The following is a 14,392-nucleotide window of genomic DNA, read 5'->3' as shown; positions in this document are numbered from 1 at the left end:
GCGGCCTATACCGTAAACACGTGAAAAAGATCGTATTTTGGGTTGATGATGGGCACAGAATGCCATTTGTATTTTCAGAGTGTTGACTGTCAAATATAATCGTAAGATTTTCTCATTTTCGTGGTTTCTAGTGTCAAAATTTAAAAAAAATTGTGCACTGAGTGTGTCAATAGCCTGACAGGCTATTGGCACACTGAGTGTGCCAATAGCCTGTTTAGGCTATTGACACACTGAGTGTGTCAATAGCCTGTTTAGGCTATTGACACACTGGGTGTGTCAATAGCCTCGCTCGTCATAGAGGATGTACCTCATAATGACACGATCATTCCCGTCCTATGTGCTGTGCAGCGCGGCAGACAGGTAAGAACATGTCGTGGATTTGTCTCCTTCTTCTTCGGGGTAGGTGACCCGACCAGGTGACCAACATCAACGAGTCGACTGGAATCTGTCACACTGTTGGGTCAGGTCAGAGTTCAGGCCACTGATAAGTACTTGAACATGTGGTAGTTTTGTGGTGATCGCAAGCTATGCTGAAGGTGGTTGTCGCGTACGATCTTGTGAAGTTACGACTACGAGTGACGATGCTTGCGATCGTGGGTGTTACACTGTGACATTTGGACAATCTGGCGTTACATTCGACTTCTAAGCAGCAAGGAGGTAATTAGATGTACAATCTGGTGGACGTACCAACTGATAAGTATCTAATACCAGCTCAAAAAAGAACAAGAAACAGTCATGCCTTCAAATACCAGAGTTACCAACCTAGGATTGATGTGTTCAAAAATTCGTACTTTCCCAGAACTAGAGTGGAATTTGTTATCACCAAGTACAGTAGGGGCATCTTCGCTTCTCTGGGTGGTTTTAAAGAACGCTTGCAGATAGATGTGCAAAAGTTAGGTGTAATGAGTCGTTCGGTGTAATATAACCAGCTGCTGCCGCCGCATGCCTGCGAATCTGGTGTGTTAGTACTGTTACGCCGAACGGCGGTTATACCGGCTATATAAAATTTAGATACAGATACAGATAGATACAGATACAGAACTTTAATGTCACATAAACAAGTGGATATGATGTCCCCGCGTGTACCGGCATGTACTACAAACGATTAGGAATAATGTGTCAACAACGCTTGCATGAAATCAGGCCTGATAGTATCAGTAATACCAAATATGTTTTAACGTTAAAACGTAGGTCACGTGGAGGTGAAGCGGCCAGTTAAACTTACCGGCAACGTTAACGTTGAAGAATTCAGCAGAGAGAAAAAAAACTTGCAGGCCCACTATGTTGTCGTAAGCCAACAGTGTTTGTTGTTACCATACAATAAATGGTGCTATAAATCGTAAGTCCGTTGAATACAGACACCTGTAGCTGTGCAGTTGTGCAGAACTTCTTAACCCTAACGTTATAACACCTGTTACTCTTACACTTACAGGCTTGTGAGTTGTGACGTCATAAAGTACACACGGGCCAACATTAGTTATATTCACCCACAAGAAGATTACAGAAATGAAGAAAGCCGAGAAAGACGACAGCGAGACCTCGCGCTTGCTTGATCATGCGGCACAAAACGCCTCAAGACATGTACAGCTCGAGACAGACAGTGTCCCGGATGTTGTGACGTATGGCAGTGTGACGGACGAACACACGGAAGAAGTCGCTAATAACACAGAGACTTCTACAGAGGAGGAGGGCTTCAGTTTAAGGAGAGCATCAAAAAGACAGATTTTATCCTTCATCAGCATCGCCTTACTGAACTTTTGTGGAGCCTGTTACTATTCTGTTATAGCTCCGTTCTTTCCGAACGAGGTAAGTAACCTAGTTACTGCTAATTCTGCATGTTCCCACCATCACGAACTAGCACTACATAAACATAACGTTATATCAAATTCTAATAAGCAGGACATTGTACTTTATGTTTTCATCTTTTTAACTGAGTTTGTACAAGGAAAATCTTTGCAAATATTGAACGAGTAAAAAAAACAAATACTGTCAGCAAAATCAATTCACCCAAATGGCAATGAGGTATCTAGAAAGTCCTTGGTTCGCAGTGACATTCTCTATGCAGTGCTTGCTGTATGGGAGTTAAGTAACGTTAGGTATATAGGTTTAGAGTATACAGACACAACTACACAAATACCCCCTTGTGAACAATTCAATAATATAAGTTTTGTTGAAATAGTTTAACTGTAATTTCCAACACAAAAATTGGGCTCACCCAAATTTTCGACTACACAGCATAAGTCTTTGTCAAGGAATGAACAATCCACTGCTGTCGTGACGTCACGTTATACAGATAGAACACGTGACTCAGTGAGCAGTGGAATATAGGTTGCGGGAAGTCTACGGTGCCCACCGTCTCTATTCAGGGATGGTTGTAAAGCTCTATTTCAAGAATGACTTCTACCAACACAGATGAACTTTCAAGTTAATATAAGTTTTGGCATCTTTCATGTCTTCGCAGGCTCTAAAAAGAGGGGTACCGCAGATTGTGGTGGGACTCATATTCGGATGTTTTGCTGTTGTCAACTTCTTTGGGAATCTAGTATTCGGAAAATACGTGAGTATTGGCCATACTTATGAATATACATTGGACATCTCACCCTTAGGATAGTGACATGGCTAGTATATATAATGAACAACTAAATATTTGGTTTCTAATTGTATTTTCGATAAAATACATTTTAGTAGATTAACTTATGTATATCGTGATCGGCTGTTGAAGCACCAAATATCATACGGATAATTATTTTTTTTCAATCATTCTTTATTACTTTTTGCAAAACAAACAACAAAAAGAAAGCATGGCAGCTACAAATACGTTAACAAAGCACATGTAAAAACCACGAAATAAAATCAAAAACCAGTAACAACAGTTAACGTTAGTCCTAAACCCCTTTGCCCATATTCATTCAACAATATTACTATACATTTATTTAAGATATGGTGCTAACAGAAAATAATTTATTTAAGTTTCCCCACTTCCCCCTGCGTTTATGCAGTTTGCCTTGCCGGATTGCTATGTTTTTTTTCTAATTTATAAAAGTATGAAACATAGGATATGAAAGCAGACAAATTCATGGAATGCTTACGATTTTTGAAAACAAATATTTTGCCTAAAGGGAGGATAAGATTCGACAGAACGGATAATTCTTTGTCTCTTACATTCCAATAAATGTCGTTAAGTATCTGTTTCTTACATTTTATTTCTTTAATTTTCTAAACTTTTGACCGACCAGATCACGTCCATCGGGTCCAGGTTCCTGCTGACCAGTGGTGTGTTTGTGTCGGGGAGTTGTTCTGTGTTGTTTGGGTAAGTCTGAGAAAATACCGATTTACCAATTTTGTTTTATTTGACAACCGCGCCAGGTCTTTAGGAGGGTTCCTTGGCCGCTAACTTCGGGTCCGACAACCTTGGCTTGGAGTAATAGGCACTCGGGAATTCATTTCTTACGATGTCAAGCTGAATCAAAAGTTACTTTGGTGTGCCAGATTGCATGTCTGCCTTATAGCAACTGTCCTTTTCCGTTTCCAGCCTTTTGGAGTACACGGAAGGGACGACATTTATGGTGTTTTGCTTCACGATCCGGTCTATAGAGGCCCTCGGTGTAGCTGGCTTCCAAACCGCTGGTACGGCCATTCTCACCCATGCCTTCCCAAACAAAGTGGGAACAGTCATGGTAGGCAGTTCTTCCCTTCTTAACCCCTTGTCCACTGGACGGTGATCTCTGAAAAAATTGTGTAGACCTCGATGTTATGCCTGAAAAATACTGAATTCATATCCAACACATATTTACCAATTTGTTCAGAAAACTATCTATTTTCTTTCTAACAGGGAAGCCTCGAGATTTTCTCAGGCCTTGGACTGATGACCGGTCCGCCCATTGGTGGTGTGTTGTACGATGTAAGTACTCAGGAACGATCATCAATTTATGGGTTAAGTGAGTAGAATGCTTGACTGAACTTGACTTTATTTGAGTGTAATCGGACTTATAAAAGTTGTGTACCTGTTGCTTGTTTGTCTACAGCTTGGGGGCTTCAAGACCCCGTTTATAACAATGGGGCTCCTACTGCTGTGTTGCTGTGTGTTTGTAACTGTCCTGATCCCACCTCAGCCAGGTAATTAACATACTGGGAAGTCTAGAAAACATAAACACCGAATATGCCATGGTCTTCAAGCAGAGGTTGGTGGGGAAAATCGTGACCTTTTCCTTATATGCTGTCTTTTTCGATCAGTTGGTGGGGAGGCTGAAAAGGTCACGCGTACGCTTGGAGAGTAGTGGTTTACTGAACTTAATCGTAAGAATAGAAAAGTAGTAGTTACAGGTTAACGATAGGGAATTATATGTTCGCGATAGCAAAACCTGTTTTGAACGTGTTACCCTTGGCAAGCTAGCGACACCATCTTCAAGTTTGAATACAGACAACTAACGTTCGTCATCCTGTTTCTAGTGTATAGTTCCATGGTTGCCGTACCGTACGTCATGGATTACTACTCACGCTTTGAATTCAATTCAGTACCACCGGGTTATTAAATAATGAAGGCACTATCTGTCATATCGCTAGAAAAAAGTCACCCTGACAATTCAACGTTAACACCAATACTGCAAGTAATTAAAAATATAAAAAAACGCAACTTTTTGGCATAAATAGTACTCAATTACAGCATGTAATCTCCACTTCCACCAATTATATATGTACCCCGACAGAAATTACGCCAAAACGCGGATCTGTCCGTACTTGCTGTTGCAGATACATTTATTTCCTTATTCGTTATAAACATGGCTTTTTCATGCGCGCCGATTTACATAAAGAGCTTGTGCAGAGGCATCGACCTCTTCCCGTGTATACCTAATGTACTACTGTATTGTACATGTACAGATGAGCAGGAGGGGAAAACCGACGTGCCATTACTGTTCTTCTTCAAGATTCCAGCTGTTCTTGTAGCCTGTAAGTATAATCCCCTGGTCTGGTTGTCTTACAGATAGATTGGCGGTACATAACCATGGAAATCATAAAGTATAGTTGTATCTTTATTTACAGTAATACTGTGGAGAATAATCCCATTCAATGCTGCATTTGTTTTATCATTAATTTCTATCGAAAACTTCACCGTCACCATGTACCAAAATGTGACGACGTAATTGAGAGAGGCAGTTTTAGTGTTATGTATTGTTTCAGCCTTAGGTTTTTTTCACACCACTTTATGTCTTTTACACATCTATATCAAATACGTTTGCACGTTTCTGTAGGTGGTTTGACCGTTGTGGTAGCCTGTATGCTGGACTATATGGATCCAGTACTTCAGCCGTACTTGATCAAAGAGGTAGCTTCTATGTTTACTTGCATCAATAGTCATTGCGTGCCAGACACGTGTTCAAGATTATTCTGAAGTCAAACAAATTGGGAGTTGAATTTTTCTATAATGGGTATTTGGCACAATGTGTGTTGAATGTTTTTTACAGTTCAAAACGTCCCCTGTCCATATCGGCCTGATATATCTGCTGTGGGCGGCTGTCTACGCAATTCTGGCGCCGGGATGTGGTTGGCTGGCCGACAAAAAGGTAAACCCTCGTGTATAGAACTGTACATCTGTTACCCATGATTGCCCTTTTAGCTTGATGAGTAAGAGTTGAATCTGAATATACAAGTTCCATACTCATCCTGGATAGGTAGATCGTTATTTATTTTCTTCTTCTTGTTTTCAGAAATGTGTCCCCGTTATGGTAACGTTAGGAATGGCGGGGACCATGGTCGGAACTCTCCTGCTTGGACCATCACCCCTCCTTACAGACTACGCCCACATTTTACCAAGGTAGGGTTCTACCCAAGAAACTACATTTATTCATTCTTTGTTTGCCACCTCCACCTAACTCCTTCAGCTTTGCCCCCACACTTTCCCTTCGCCCTCGCTGTAAATCAGCTTTGCCCCCGTGGTTCCTGTTTGCCCCCGGTGTAATTCTGCTTGCCCCCGCCCTACTGGTTTGCTTTCCACCATCCGGGTTGACGGCATCCATTGGGGGCAAAGCAGAAGGGCGAGGGGCAAAGCTGATTTACAGCGGGGGCGAAGTGGAAGTCGGGGGAGGGGGGCAAAGCTGAAGGAATAAGGAGGCCCCGGGGTGATCTTGTGGAATATGCGGAACTTTTTGGTGAAATTGACTATTTCTGTTTCAGGAAACTATGGGTAAACATTATTGCCCTGGTAGTTATCGCGGCATCGTGTGGAGCGGTCATGACACCAATCGTCAACATGATGCTTTGGGCGGCCAGGTAAGGTCTAATTTTTATTGGTTGCGTCATATCTTTCTAGAGTTAAAACTGACACCTCAAATGAATGGAAGGCATAACATGGTGATTTCTTTTCTTACCAGTGACGCAGGCATGGAGAACAACTTTGCCTTATATGGCCTGGTATCGGGCGTGATGAACGCCTTCTTCGCCATCGGGTATGTCATTCCCTTGATATAATTGTGAATCTCACCTATTTCTAGAACAATCTTTCAACATACATCTTTCACAGTTACGGCAACATGGTTCTGTGAATGAAGTGAAATGAAAAATATCTTTCTGAAAACAACTATGTAAACCTAAAATCAACTACGTCGATGAGGTTGGTCATCCGTCATCCAGATAATGACTTTGCAAATAATAATTACTCAAGCGACTGGATATGATTCCAAAATCATATCTAGTTGCTTATTAAGTACCTGTTATTTGACTTAGAATTAACTGCGTACCATCCTGTCTATGGCTTCACTATCTGTTACTAATTTGGACACAGTAGACAATTGATTTTATCTTGAAAGAAAGCTCTACGTGATAAAAAAAATTTCATTTCAAAAGCACTTTACGTTTTTTAATATTGAAACTTTTTGAGAATTTTCTCCACAAACATTTTGTTATGTGATTATGACGTTAAATCATTGTTGAAGATGGCAGAAACGAAGGACGTGTGAAGATCTAAGTATATTATACATGCGTACAAATTGTTTTGAAACTCCAGTCCGTCTGAAATATGCTTGTAGCGCCACTGGATCTATAGACAACAATCGCTGATAGACCAAAATTGATTTTGTGATCCTTGATTTTATTATTGGAATATGATGCACGGCGCAGAAGTATGATTCAAAAGACAACTAATAGATAAACACAAAACCTGAAGAAAACGTTTTTCTTTCGTTACAGTTCGTTTAGCGATCTGTCAATCAATGATCGCTCAACGGTCACTGCAGCCTCAAGTGGAAATCGGATTTGCACACTTTATTCTCTGACACAGTTGACTGATGTATTACAGGAATCTGCTAGGCCCGTTGGTAGGCAGTGCTTTGACGGAACGGTTCGACTTCCCGTGGACTTCTACAGCATTTGGAGGCCTGGTCCTGTTCTATGTATGTATCTAGATACCATAGCACGACGACAAATAGACAGATGTAAAGGCCAAACGCTTGGCTTTTTGTGTTAACTGATGTCTGGTGACTTATGTTGCTATCTTTACATTTATATACGTTACATGTATCATTAGGAATATGCACCTACAGCTAAATCACTGAGACAGGGTATGGTACATGCAGTCAACAGGGACCGAAACATTGAAACCTACCGATTTACCAGTCACAATGTACATATATTTCAAATATGCTGGAATTCCAGTGGTTATCGTTAAACACTGGTCGTTATTGCTCCTTTCTACGGCTGTTTCCGTTGGTACAATAAACACTTAAACCCCGCCCGTTCATTTGCAGATAGTTGTCTTACTGGTTTTCTACATCTATGATGGCTGCCTCAGTCCCACGCGGTATGTAAGGCGTCCTCAAATCGCCATGTTATAGATGTCGTTAGAATAAATCACTGTTAAGTCTAATAAATGTCACTGCACGAATTTCAAAGCTAACCGTCACTTATATATGTTTGATAACTTTACAGTGTCTGGTAGAATGTGACAGCATGAAGACGCCATATCCGGCAAGAACGATACACATAGGAGACGTTATATTTTTAAATCGCAAATTTATTGCCTGGATACCTGATCAAGAGATAATTTTTGTGTCCGTTTATTTCTGTCGGTCTACCTGCAGTTTTCGTTGTTGGGTGAATCACAAATTCTCTATAGTGATATTCATTTATTCTATATCTTTACAGTGATCGCCGTGTGGTATCAACCGATGAAGAGAGCCAGACGCTCCCAGCATGACGTACTGTGTACCTGGGTCTTTGGAAAGCATGTTTGTGTTATACAGTTTTCTCACTGGCAGTGGCTAATGGGCCTAAGGATTTTGTAAGGTCCCCAGCGTAGCATATCTAAAAGACTGTCTGTTTGTGCAAATCGTGAATGGGATCATTCTTATTTCAGGATGTAAAATAAGATATATATTGATGCTACCTGTATAAAGAAAATCTCATGCTAAAGTGAAAGCTTGTCCAGTGTGATTTGAGAATGTACCATATATTCATGATGTTGAATTTTATTATCAAAGAATCGATTGTGTTGCAGAATACACCTTCTTGTCGGCATCGAATCATGTCAGATCATTGCATAACTGGAACTTTGAATGTGCCTTATTTTCTATTTTGCCTGTGTTCCTGTTTACGTAGTATTGATGCATTCACACAACTGGAAATGCTTGCATTTGTTCAATGAGAAGAAAATGCAAATATGTCGACCATGACAAAACTGTACTTGACTTTCGAACCAAACCAACTTGTGTCAGTCTCATAATCTCGTTTGTTCGTAGATTCTCAATTCTAAATTTAGATTGAAATTTGTGGATACCAGAAAACAAAGAAAATGTGAAAACGTACCGCTTGGCATCCATCGCTTGAACGCAGAAGCTCGCAACCGATAGACTTGAAACTTGATGTCTATACCTGACTGTTACTATGTCACTTGTCATATTACATATGGTAGCCACCTTTAAAAAAACTTCCAACAGTAAGAATTAGTTTTGTGACACCGCGCGAAATGTAGCGAACTGTAGCCAAGGTGTAGGAGAGTGCCCATCTGTGGCAAAGTTACTAGTAACTATGTCGACATGTCAGCAACGTGATTTGTGCACGCGATCTTTTCAAAAGGAGGCAAATCCGTTTAAATTCAACAGGGGACATCAGTATCAATCGGAAGGTGTAAATATCTCGCTAAGTAACTTGCTAATTGCTACGTGGTTGACTGTTAAAATACCAGCATCGCAAAAGTATTACCAAGGAAGTTGTATAACAATAACATTCTCAGTTTACAATGTCTATCTAGATGGTGGTACAGTGTAGTGCTTAACCTATCAACATATATAAATTACAGATACATGTATATGGAATAAAAACATATGGTAGAGCGAAAGCTCGAGGTTCATAATCCGTTGAACAGCATGTTCAATTTGAAAAGCGTGACTAAAGAAGCTACTAGGTTATTATGGAATTCAGTAGGCAGTTAGGTCTTATCGAATGGATTATGAGATCTTAGGCCACATAGCGGCTTTCCTCTGTACTGTAGTAGAACTTCAGGTCTCTTGTTCTGCACAGTTATGCTTTGACCATATGCATGTTATGACTTGTTTTAGTGGTACATAGATCTCGTGGTCGGGAAGAAGATACATAACCGTGCGACCACAGCCGTGCGACCTTGCTTTGGTTGCAGTCTGTGGGTCAAATGTCAACTGTGACGTACAAACCATTGGGGTCACCGAGAGGACAGCGGCCGGTGGGAGGGTTCGTGGTCTTTGTGAGCTGTTGTGCTGTATGTATATAAAACCAATAATAGAGGATGTACCTCACATTGACACGATCATTCCCGTGCTATGTGATGTCCAGCAAAAGATAAAGTGACAACAGACAGGTAAGAACATGTCGTGAATCTGATTGATGTAAAACGATGCTACTTGTTCAAGAAAACCCCATACTGAAGTGAAAGCCAATCCACCGTTATCTGACAATTGATGTAACGTTACCATATTGTGATGATGCTGAATTTTACTACAAAATAAATGTATCAAAGAATCAGTTTTGTCGCAGGATACACAGTTGTTGGCATCGAATCAAATCATTACTTGTCTAGTACTCACTGCAGCGAGGGAGGCACAAAGTGCAAGTACAAGACCCCAGGACGCCTTCCACAACGGAATGGAGCAAGAGAAAGGCGACAGCGAGACGTCACCCTTGCTTAATGGACATATCGGCTCAAGGCATGTACAGCTCGACACAGATAGTACCCCGGATGTTGTGACATACGGGAGTGTGACGGACGAAAACACGAAAGTAGTCGCCAATGGCACAGAGACTACTGAGAAGAAAGAAGGCTTCAGTTGTGTGAGGGCATCAAAAAGACAGATCCTGTCCTTCTTCTGCGTCGCTTTTCTGAACTTTTCGGGGATGGCCTGCTACGCTATAATCACGCCGTTCTTTCCGAGTGAGGTACGTAATTATATACGTCAGGTGCTGTATTCGCACACGGACCCTGCTAACATTATAAAACGCAAATCACATGGCCGCCATTGTATACTGGCGTGGTCTAACCTAAATCTAGTAACACTTGTCCATATTTATTGGTAACGGGGTAACTGTTTGGCGTACCCGCTTTTTGTTTGCTTTGGGACAGATGTGGGACTGTACTCAAGTTAGTGACTTATTTTAACAGTACCACGTACAAAGTACATAAAGAAGGTAAATGTATTCTTTACCTAGACTGTTTACCCGCATTGAGCTGCCTTTGACATGTGCATGCAAATAAAGGATTATAATATCGGTTGACAGGACAGCAGCTTTCTATTTTATTACCTACGGGACAAACTCTAGTCGGGGTATCTATGTATCCGAATCAGGGCAATGTCATGTTTACGACGTAGTCTCTGTTCAAACCGTCTAAATATTGTTGCCACAGGCTTTACGACGAGGGGCCTCGCAGACTACAGTAGGATTTGTATTCGGATGTTTCAGTGCAGTTCAGTTTCTAGGAGGGCTGGTCTTCGGCAAATTTGTGAGTATCCGTCCTACACGATCTTTGGCAAATTTTGAGTACCCGTCCTGTACGGTCATTGGCAAATTTTGAGTACCCGTCCTATACATACAGTCATTGGTAAATTTTGAGTATCCTTCTTGTACGGTCATTGACAAATCTTGAGTACCCGTCCTATACAGTCATTGGTAACTTTTGAGTACCTGTCCTACTCCTGATAGGCAAATGGTCGTACCGAAAATTCAAAAGCACATGACTACACCACGTGACTAGGGTACCTACTGATGGATGGACTTTAGATGATGATGTCGTAGTTTCATTTCTCTCTATTGATGTTGATGATTATGCCTCTCTCTTTCCTCTTTATAAGAACATAAACGTTTAACTTGCCAGTATCTTTCCATGTCAAACGGGTGTCCTCTTTCATCCATAGATCACAACTGTTGGGTCGAGGTTCGTGTTGATCAGTGGCGTGTTTGTGGCAGGGAGCTGTTCGCTGTTGTTTGGGTAAGACTGTTGGTCGTCTGCGAGGATATAAAGTAAAATAAATGTACTATAGCACAGGACTAACATCTTCCCGCGGCCCGGTATCTTAGTGAAGCCCTCCGATGTAGAACAAAATTGGTAAGCGTGAACAGCTTAAGAATATCTAAGATTATGAATGTGTTATTGTTCTTCTTGTCGATTTGACTATTGTTTGCTGCTAAATCTTATCCGCTTGCTGTATGTGGATCTACAAACTTACAGGCTCCTAGAGTACACGGAAGGAACAACATTCATCGCCTTCTGCTTTGCCATTCGGTCTATGGAAGCCCTGGGTGTCTCCGCGCACTTGACTGTAGCGACAACCATTCTGACCCACGAGTTTCCCAACGACATAGCGAAAGTCATGGTATGTACTAGTAAATCATTCGCTCTTGCATTTTTCCTTTTGCTCTTACACATGTGAGAGACGTGGACAGTCATGGTTGTGTATTCGGTATAAAACAATGGAACGGTTAAATAGAGGCCCGGGCTGGGTAACGTTATGTTTACAGAACACTAACACTCACAAACAGCAAGCGACATCAAAAGGATACCAAAAACCAGGCACCGTTTGGTTGGGGTGTGGTCGAGAGTTAAGTTGTGGACTGCTATGCATGTGTTACAGGGGCTTGAGCTTTTTAATTGCTTACAGAGATTAAACTTTCCCAAAACGTTTGTCAAAGTATTACTCGCCAATACAGGGGATCCAGGAGATTTTCGTAGGACTCGGCATGATGGCGGCTCCTCCCATCGGGGGTGTCCTGTACAACGTGAGTAATCAGGCAATTTCTATTGATGGGCTTGGACTCTTTTCCATACTAACATGTTGTGTTAGTTGTAGTACGTATGACCTACATGAACTGTACATTCCATGTTTCATACCGTAATCACCGTACGTATATGAAAGTATTTACTGCAAAGGAAGTGACGTATTGTGTCATCTATTTGTCTATCTTTATTAAAATCAGTCCAATACATAACGTTAGATACATAATTTTGCAGTACCGAATTACGCTGAATAGTTAAAAGATACATAAAATTGAGAACATCGGCACTATACATAGAAACGAAATGATATTTCTACAGTAGACATACTCGATCGCGAAACATTTCATGGAAAAATTCAGTGTGCAGTCACAATCGGGTCCTTACTTCAGGCATGCACGTTGATGTCATGTTATGTTCACGGCCCTGGTGAGTAGCTTGGCGGGTTCAAACTGCCGTTCTTCACGGTGGGGGGTCTGATGTTCTGCTGCTGCGCGGTGCTGGCTGTCCTGGTCCCGCCACAAGTCGGTGAGTGTGAGGCGGTAATGACCCGCGCTTCGCTCATTCAGTAGTTTATTCGGCGGGTCTATATACTATTAAGTAACTGACCAGGCGTTATGTGACCGCAAACATTGACAGAAAGGCATACCATTATTTAACGATATTGCCATAAAGCCGCTTTAAACTGACACTGCCGTTATAACTGTATAGATACTAGGAATTAAATTTTTCTATTGGTTTACACAGCCTGGCTTTACGACTATGAGATGATGAACAGTAATAGGTCACAAACAAACACCCAATATACTTTCTTATTTTCAACATACATTTTAGATCAGGCTGTTGCTGTTCTCTGATTATTGTGCAACGACGATGGTCCTGACCTATTTTGCAGTAGATTCTTTCTTTACCATGGGTAACACAACAATAATTACGACGTGGTACCCTGTTTGGCCAACTGCCTCTGAGTGTTCTTACCGTGTTTTTGTATATACATACTGTACACTATTCTATCTACGTTTATGACATTCAGGTGAGCAGTATTCAAATACAACTCAATCTCTACACTCACTAAACCACTATTGCTGTTTTTTCACAGATAAACAGGAAGGCAAAAGGGACGTGTCTTTGCTGTACTTCCTTAGGATCCCAACCGTCATCATGACTTGTATGTATTTGAAAATGTATCTATAATTCGTTTCAAATTCCATATCGCAAACAATGCAATAAAATGTATGCAAGTAGAAGCAATGTAATTGGCAGCAAATGCATTTTAATTCACCGTTTGTATATGAGTATATTATAACGGACAAAGAGATGACTGAATTTTTTATTACACTTCAATATTCTAATGTAATCAAATCGTGTATTTATAACAATGACAATAACGATAACTTGACAAGTGATAATGCACTAAAATAGGCAACCAATAGACTTGATACTGATGTGTCTTCTGTTGCCATAATGTTTTCAGACTTCAGAGCTTCCCCATGCGCCTGTGCTAATGTATGAGTTTTCCTTTCCGTAGGCGGAGTAACCGTTGTGCTCTTCTCTACCATTGAGTATCTTAACCCTGTGTTGCAGCCATACGCTACAAAAGAGGTACAGTCGTCATTTCTGTTATTTTCTCTATCCGATAGAATGGCTAGTTCCCCCACTTCCTGAAAGCCTCCAAGTTGGCCTTTGCATCCTACCATTGTCTTGGTTTTTCTTTGAGCCCCACAAATATTAGAATATCAATCTATGTAGCACGATGGCTTACAAATGGTTCTTGTTCATCGTTTGTTACAGTTCAATCTTACTTCTCCGCAAGTTGGTCTGATATTCCTGCTTCTGGCCTGCGTGTACGCCCTTTTCGCGCCGGCATGGGGGTGGCTGGCTGACAAAAAGGTGAATTGCATAACTCGAGTCCATTTTTTATTCGGATGATTTAGAACTCTAAGTAACCGACGTTGACTCTTCTAACTTCAAGCTGTCATCGTTTCGTGTTATCTAATGGTTTCTTGTTGTTCTTACAGAAATATGCCAGGATTATGATGACATTAGGACTGCTCGTGCTCTCAGCTGGGACGCTCCTCATTGGTCCGTCACCCCTCCTGACGGACTACGTCACACTTCTGCCTAAGTAAGCTTCTCGCTGCGTTAGTGCTATATGATACTTTG

General features: G+C 41.2%; 2 protein-coding genes across 8 annotated transcripts in view; both read left to right on the top strand.

Moving 5' to 3' along the window:
- The first annotated feature begins 348 nt into the window (after window positions 1-348).
- Window positions 349-8,536, top strand: LOC118419489 (MFS-type transporter SLC18B1-like). 4 transcript variants are annotated; one of them, XM_035825890.1, is made up of 16 exons: window positions 349-360; window positions 1,433-1,806; window positions 2,462-2,557; window positions 3,237-3,310; window positions 3,533-3,677; window positions 3,833-3,901; window positions 4,026-4,116; window positions 4,879-4,947; window positions 5,250-5,323; window positions 5,463-5,561; window positions 5,706-5,812; window positions 6,172-6,267; window positions 6,369-6,443; window positions 7,292-7,385; window positions 7,740-7,792; window positions 8,137-8,536. In XM_035825890.1, exons 2-16 carry the CDS (start codon window positions 1,507-1,509, stop codon window positions 8,186-8,188), a joined length of 1,494 nt encoding a protein of 497 aa, XP_035681783.1. In that variant the 5' UTR covers window positions 349-360; window positions 1,433-1,506; the 3' UTR covers window positions 8,189-8,536. The 4 variants fall into 4 exon arrangements, with proteins under 4 accessions (XP_035681783.1, XP_035681785.1, XP_035681787.1 ...); XM_035825892.1 differs by lacking the exon at window positions 8,137-8,536 and adding an exon at window positions 7,921-8,006; XM_035825891.1 differs by having other exon boundaries at window positions 351-465.
- Window positions 8,537-9,008: 472 nt separating this feature from the next.
- LOC118419488 (MFS-type transporter SLC18B1-like) overlaps window positions 9,009-14,392 on the top strand; it is a 29,079-nt gene continuing 23,695 nt past the window's right edge. For all 4 annotated transcript variants that reach the window (XM_035825887.1, XM_035825889.1, XM_035825885.1 and 1 more), the window contains exons 1-10: window positions 9,009-10,398; window positions 10,865-10,960; window positions 11,373-11,446; window positions 11,687-11,831; window positions 12,166-12,234; window positions 12,667-12,757; window positions 13,329-13,397; window positions 13,758-13,831; window positions 14,021-14,119; window positions 14,248-14,354. In XM_035825887.1, coding sequence (XP_035681780.1) covers window positions 10,108-10,398; window positions 10,865-10,960; window positions 11,373-11,446; window positions 11,687-11,831; window positions 12,166-12,234; window positions 12,667-12,757; window positions 13,329-13,397; window positions 13,758-13,831; window positions 14,021-14,119; window positions 14,248-14,354 — 1,115 coding nt within the window. In that variant the 5' untranslated portion in view covers window positions 9,009-10,107. The remainder of the gene's footprint in view (window positions 10,399-10,864; window positions 10,961-11,372; window positions 11,447-11,686; window positions 11,832-12,165; window positions 12,235-12,666; window positions 12,758-13,328; window positions 13,398-13,757; window positions 13,832-14,020; window positions 14,120-14,247; window positions 14,355-14,392) is intronic.

The sequence above is a fragment of the Branchiostoma floridae genome, chromosome 7, assembly GCF_000003815.2.
Source record: "Branchiostoma floridae strain S238N-H82 chromosome 7, Bfl_VNyyK, whole genome shotgun sequence".
Lineage (NCBI taxonomy): Eukaryota > Metazoa > Chordata > Leptocardii > Amphioxiformes > Branchiostomatidae > Branchiostoma > Branchiostoma floridae.
This window is presented reverse-complemented; position numbering and strand designations above follow the sequence as displayed.

What these genes read in the sequence shown, in the direction of transcription:
- LOC118419489 (XM_035825890.1), top strand. Translation starts at nt 1,507, where the DNA reads ATGAAGAAAGCCGAGAAAGACGACAGCGAGACCTCGCGCTTGCTTGAT. An exon ending in AGCCGTACTTGATCAAAGAG is followed by an intron (nt 5,324 to 5,462) that starts GTAGCTTCTATG and finishes TGTTTTTTACAG; the next exon opens with TTCAAAACGTCCCCTGTCCA. An exon ending in AACGCCTTCTTCGCCATCGG is followed by an intron (nt 6,444 to 7,291) that starts GTATGTCATTCC and finishes GATGTATTACAG; the next exon opens with GAATCTGCTAGGCCCGTTGG.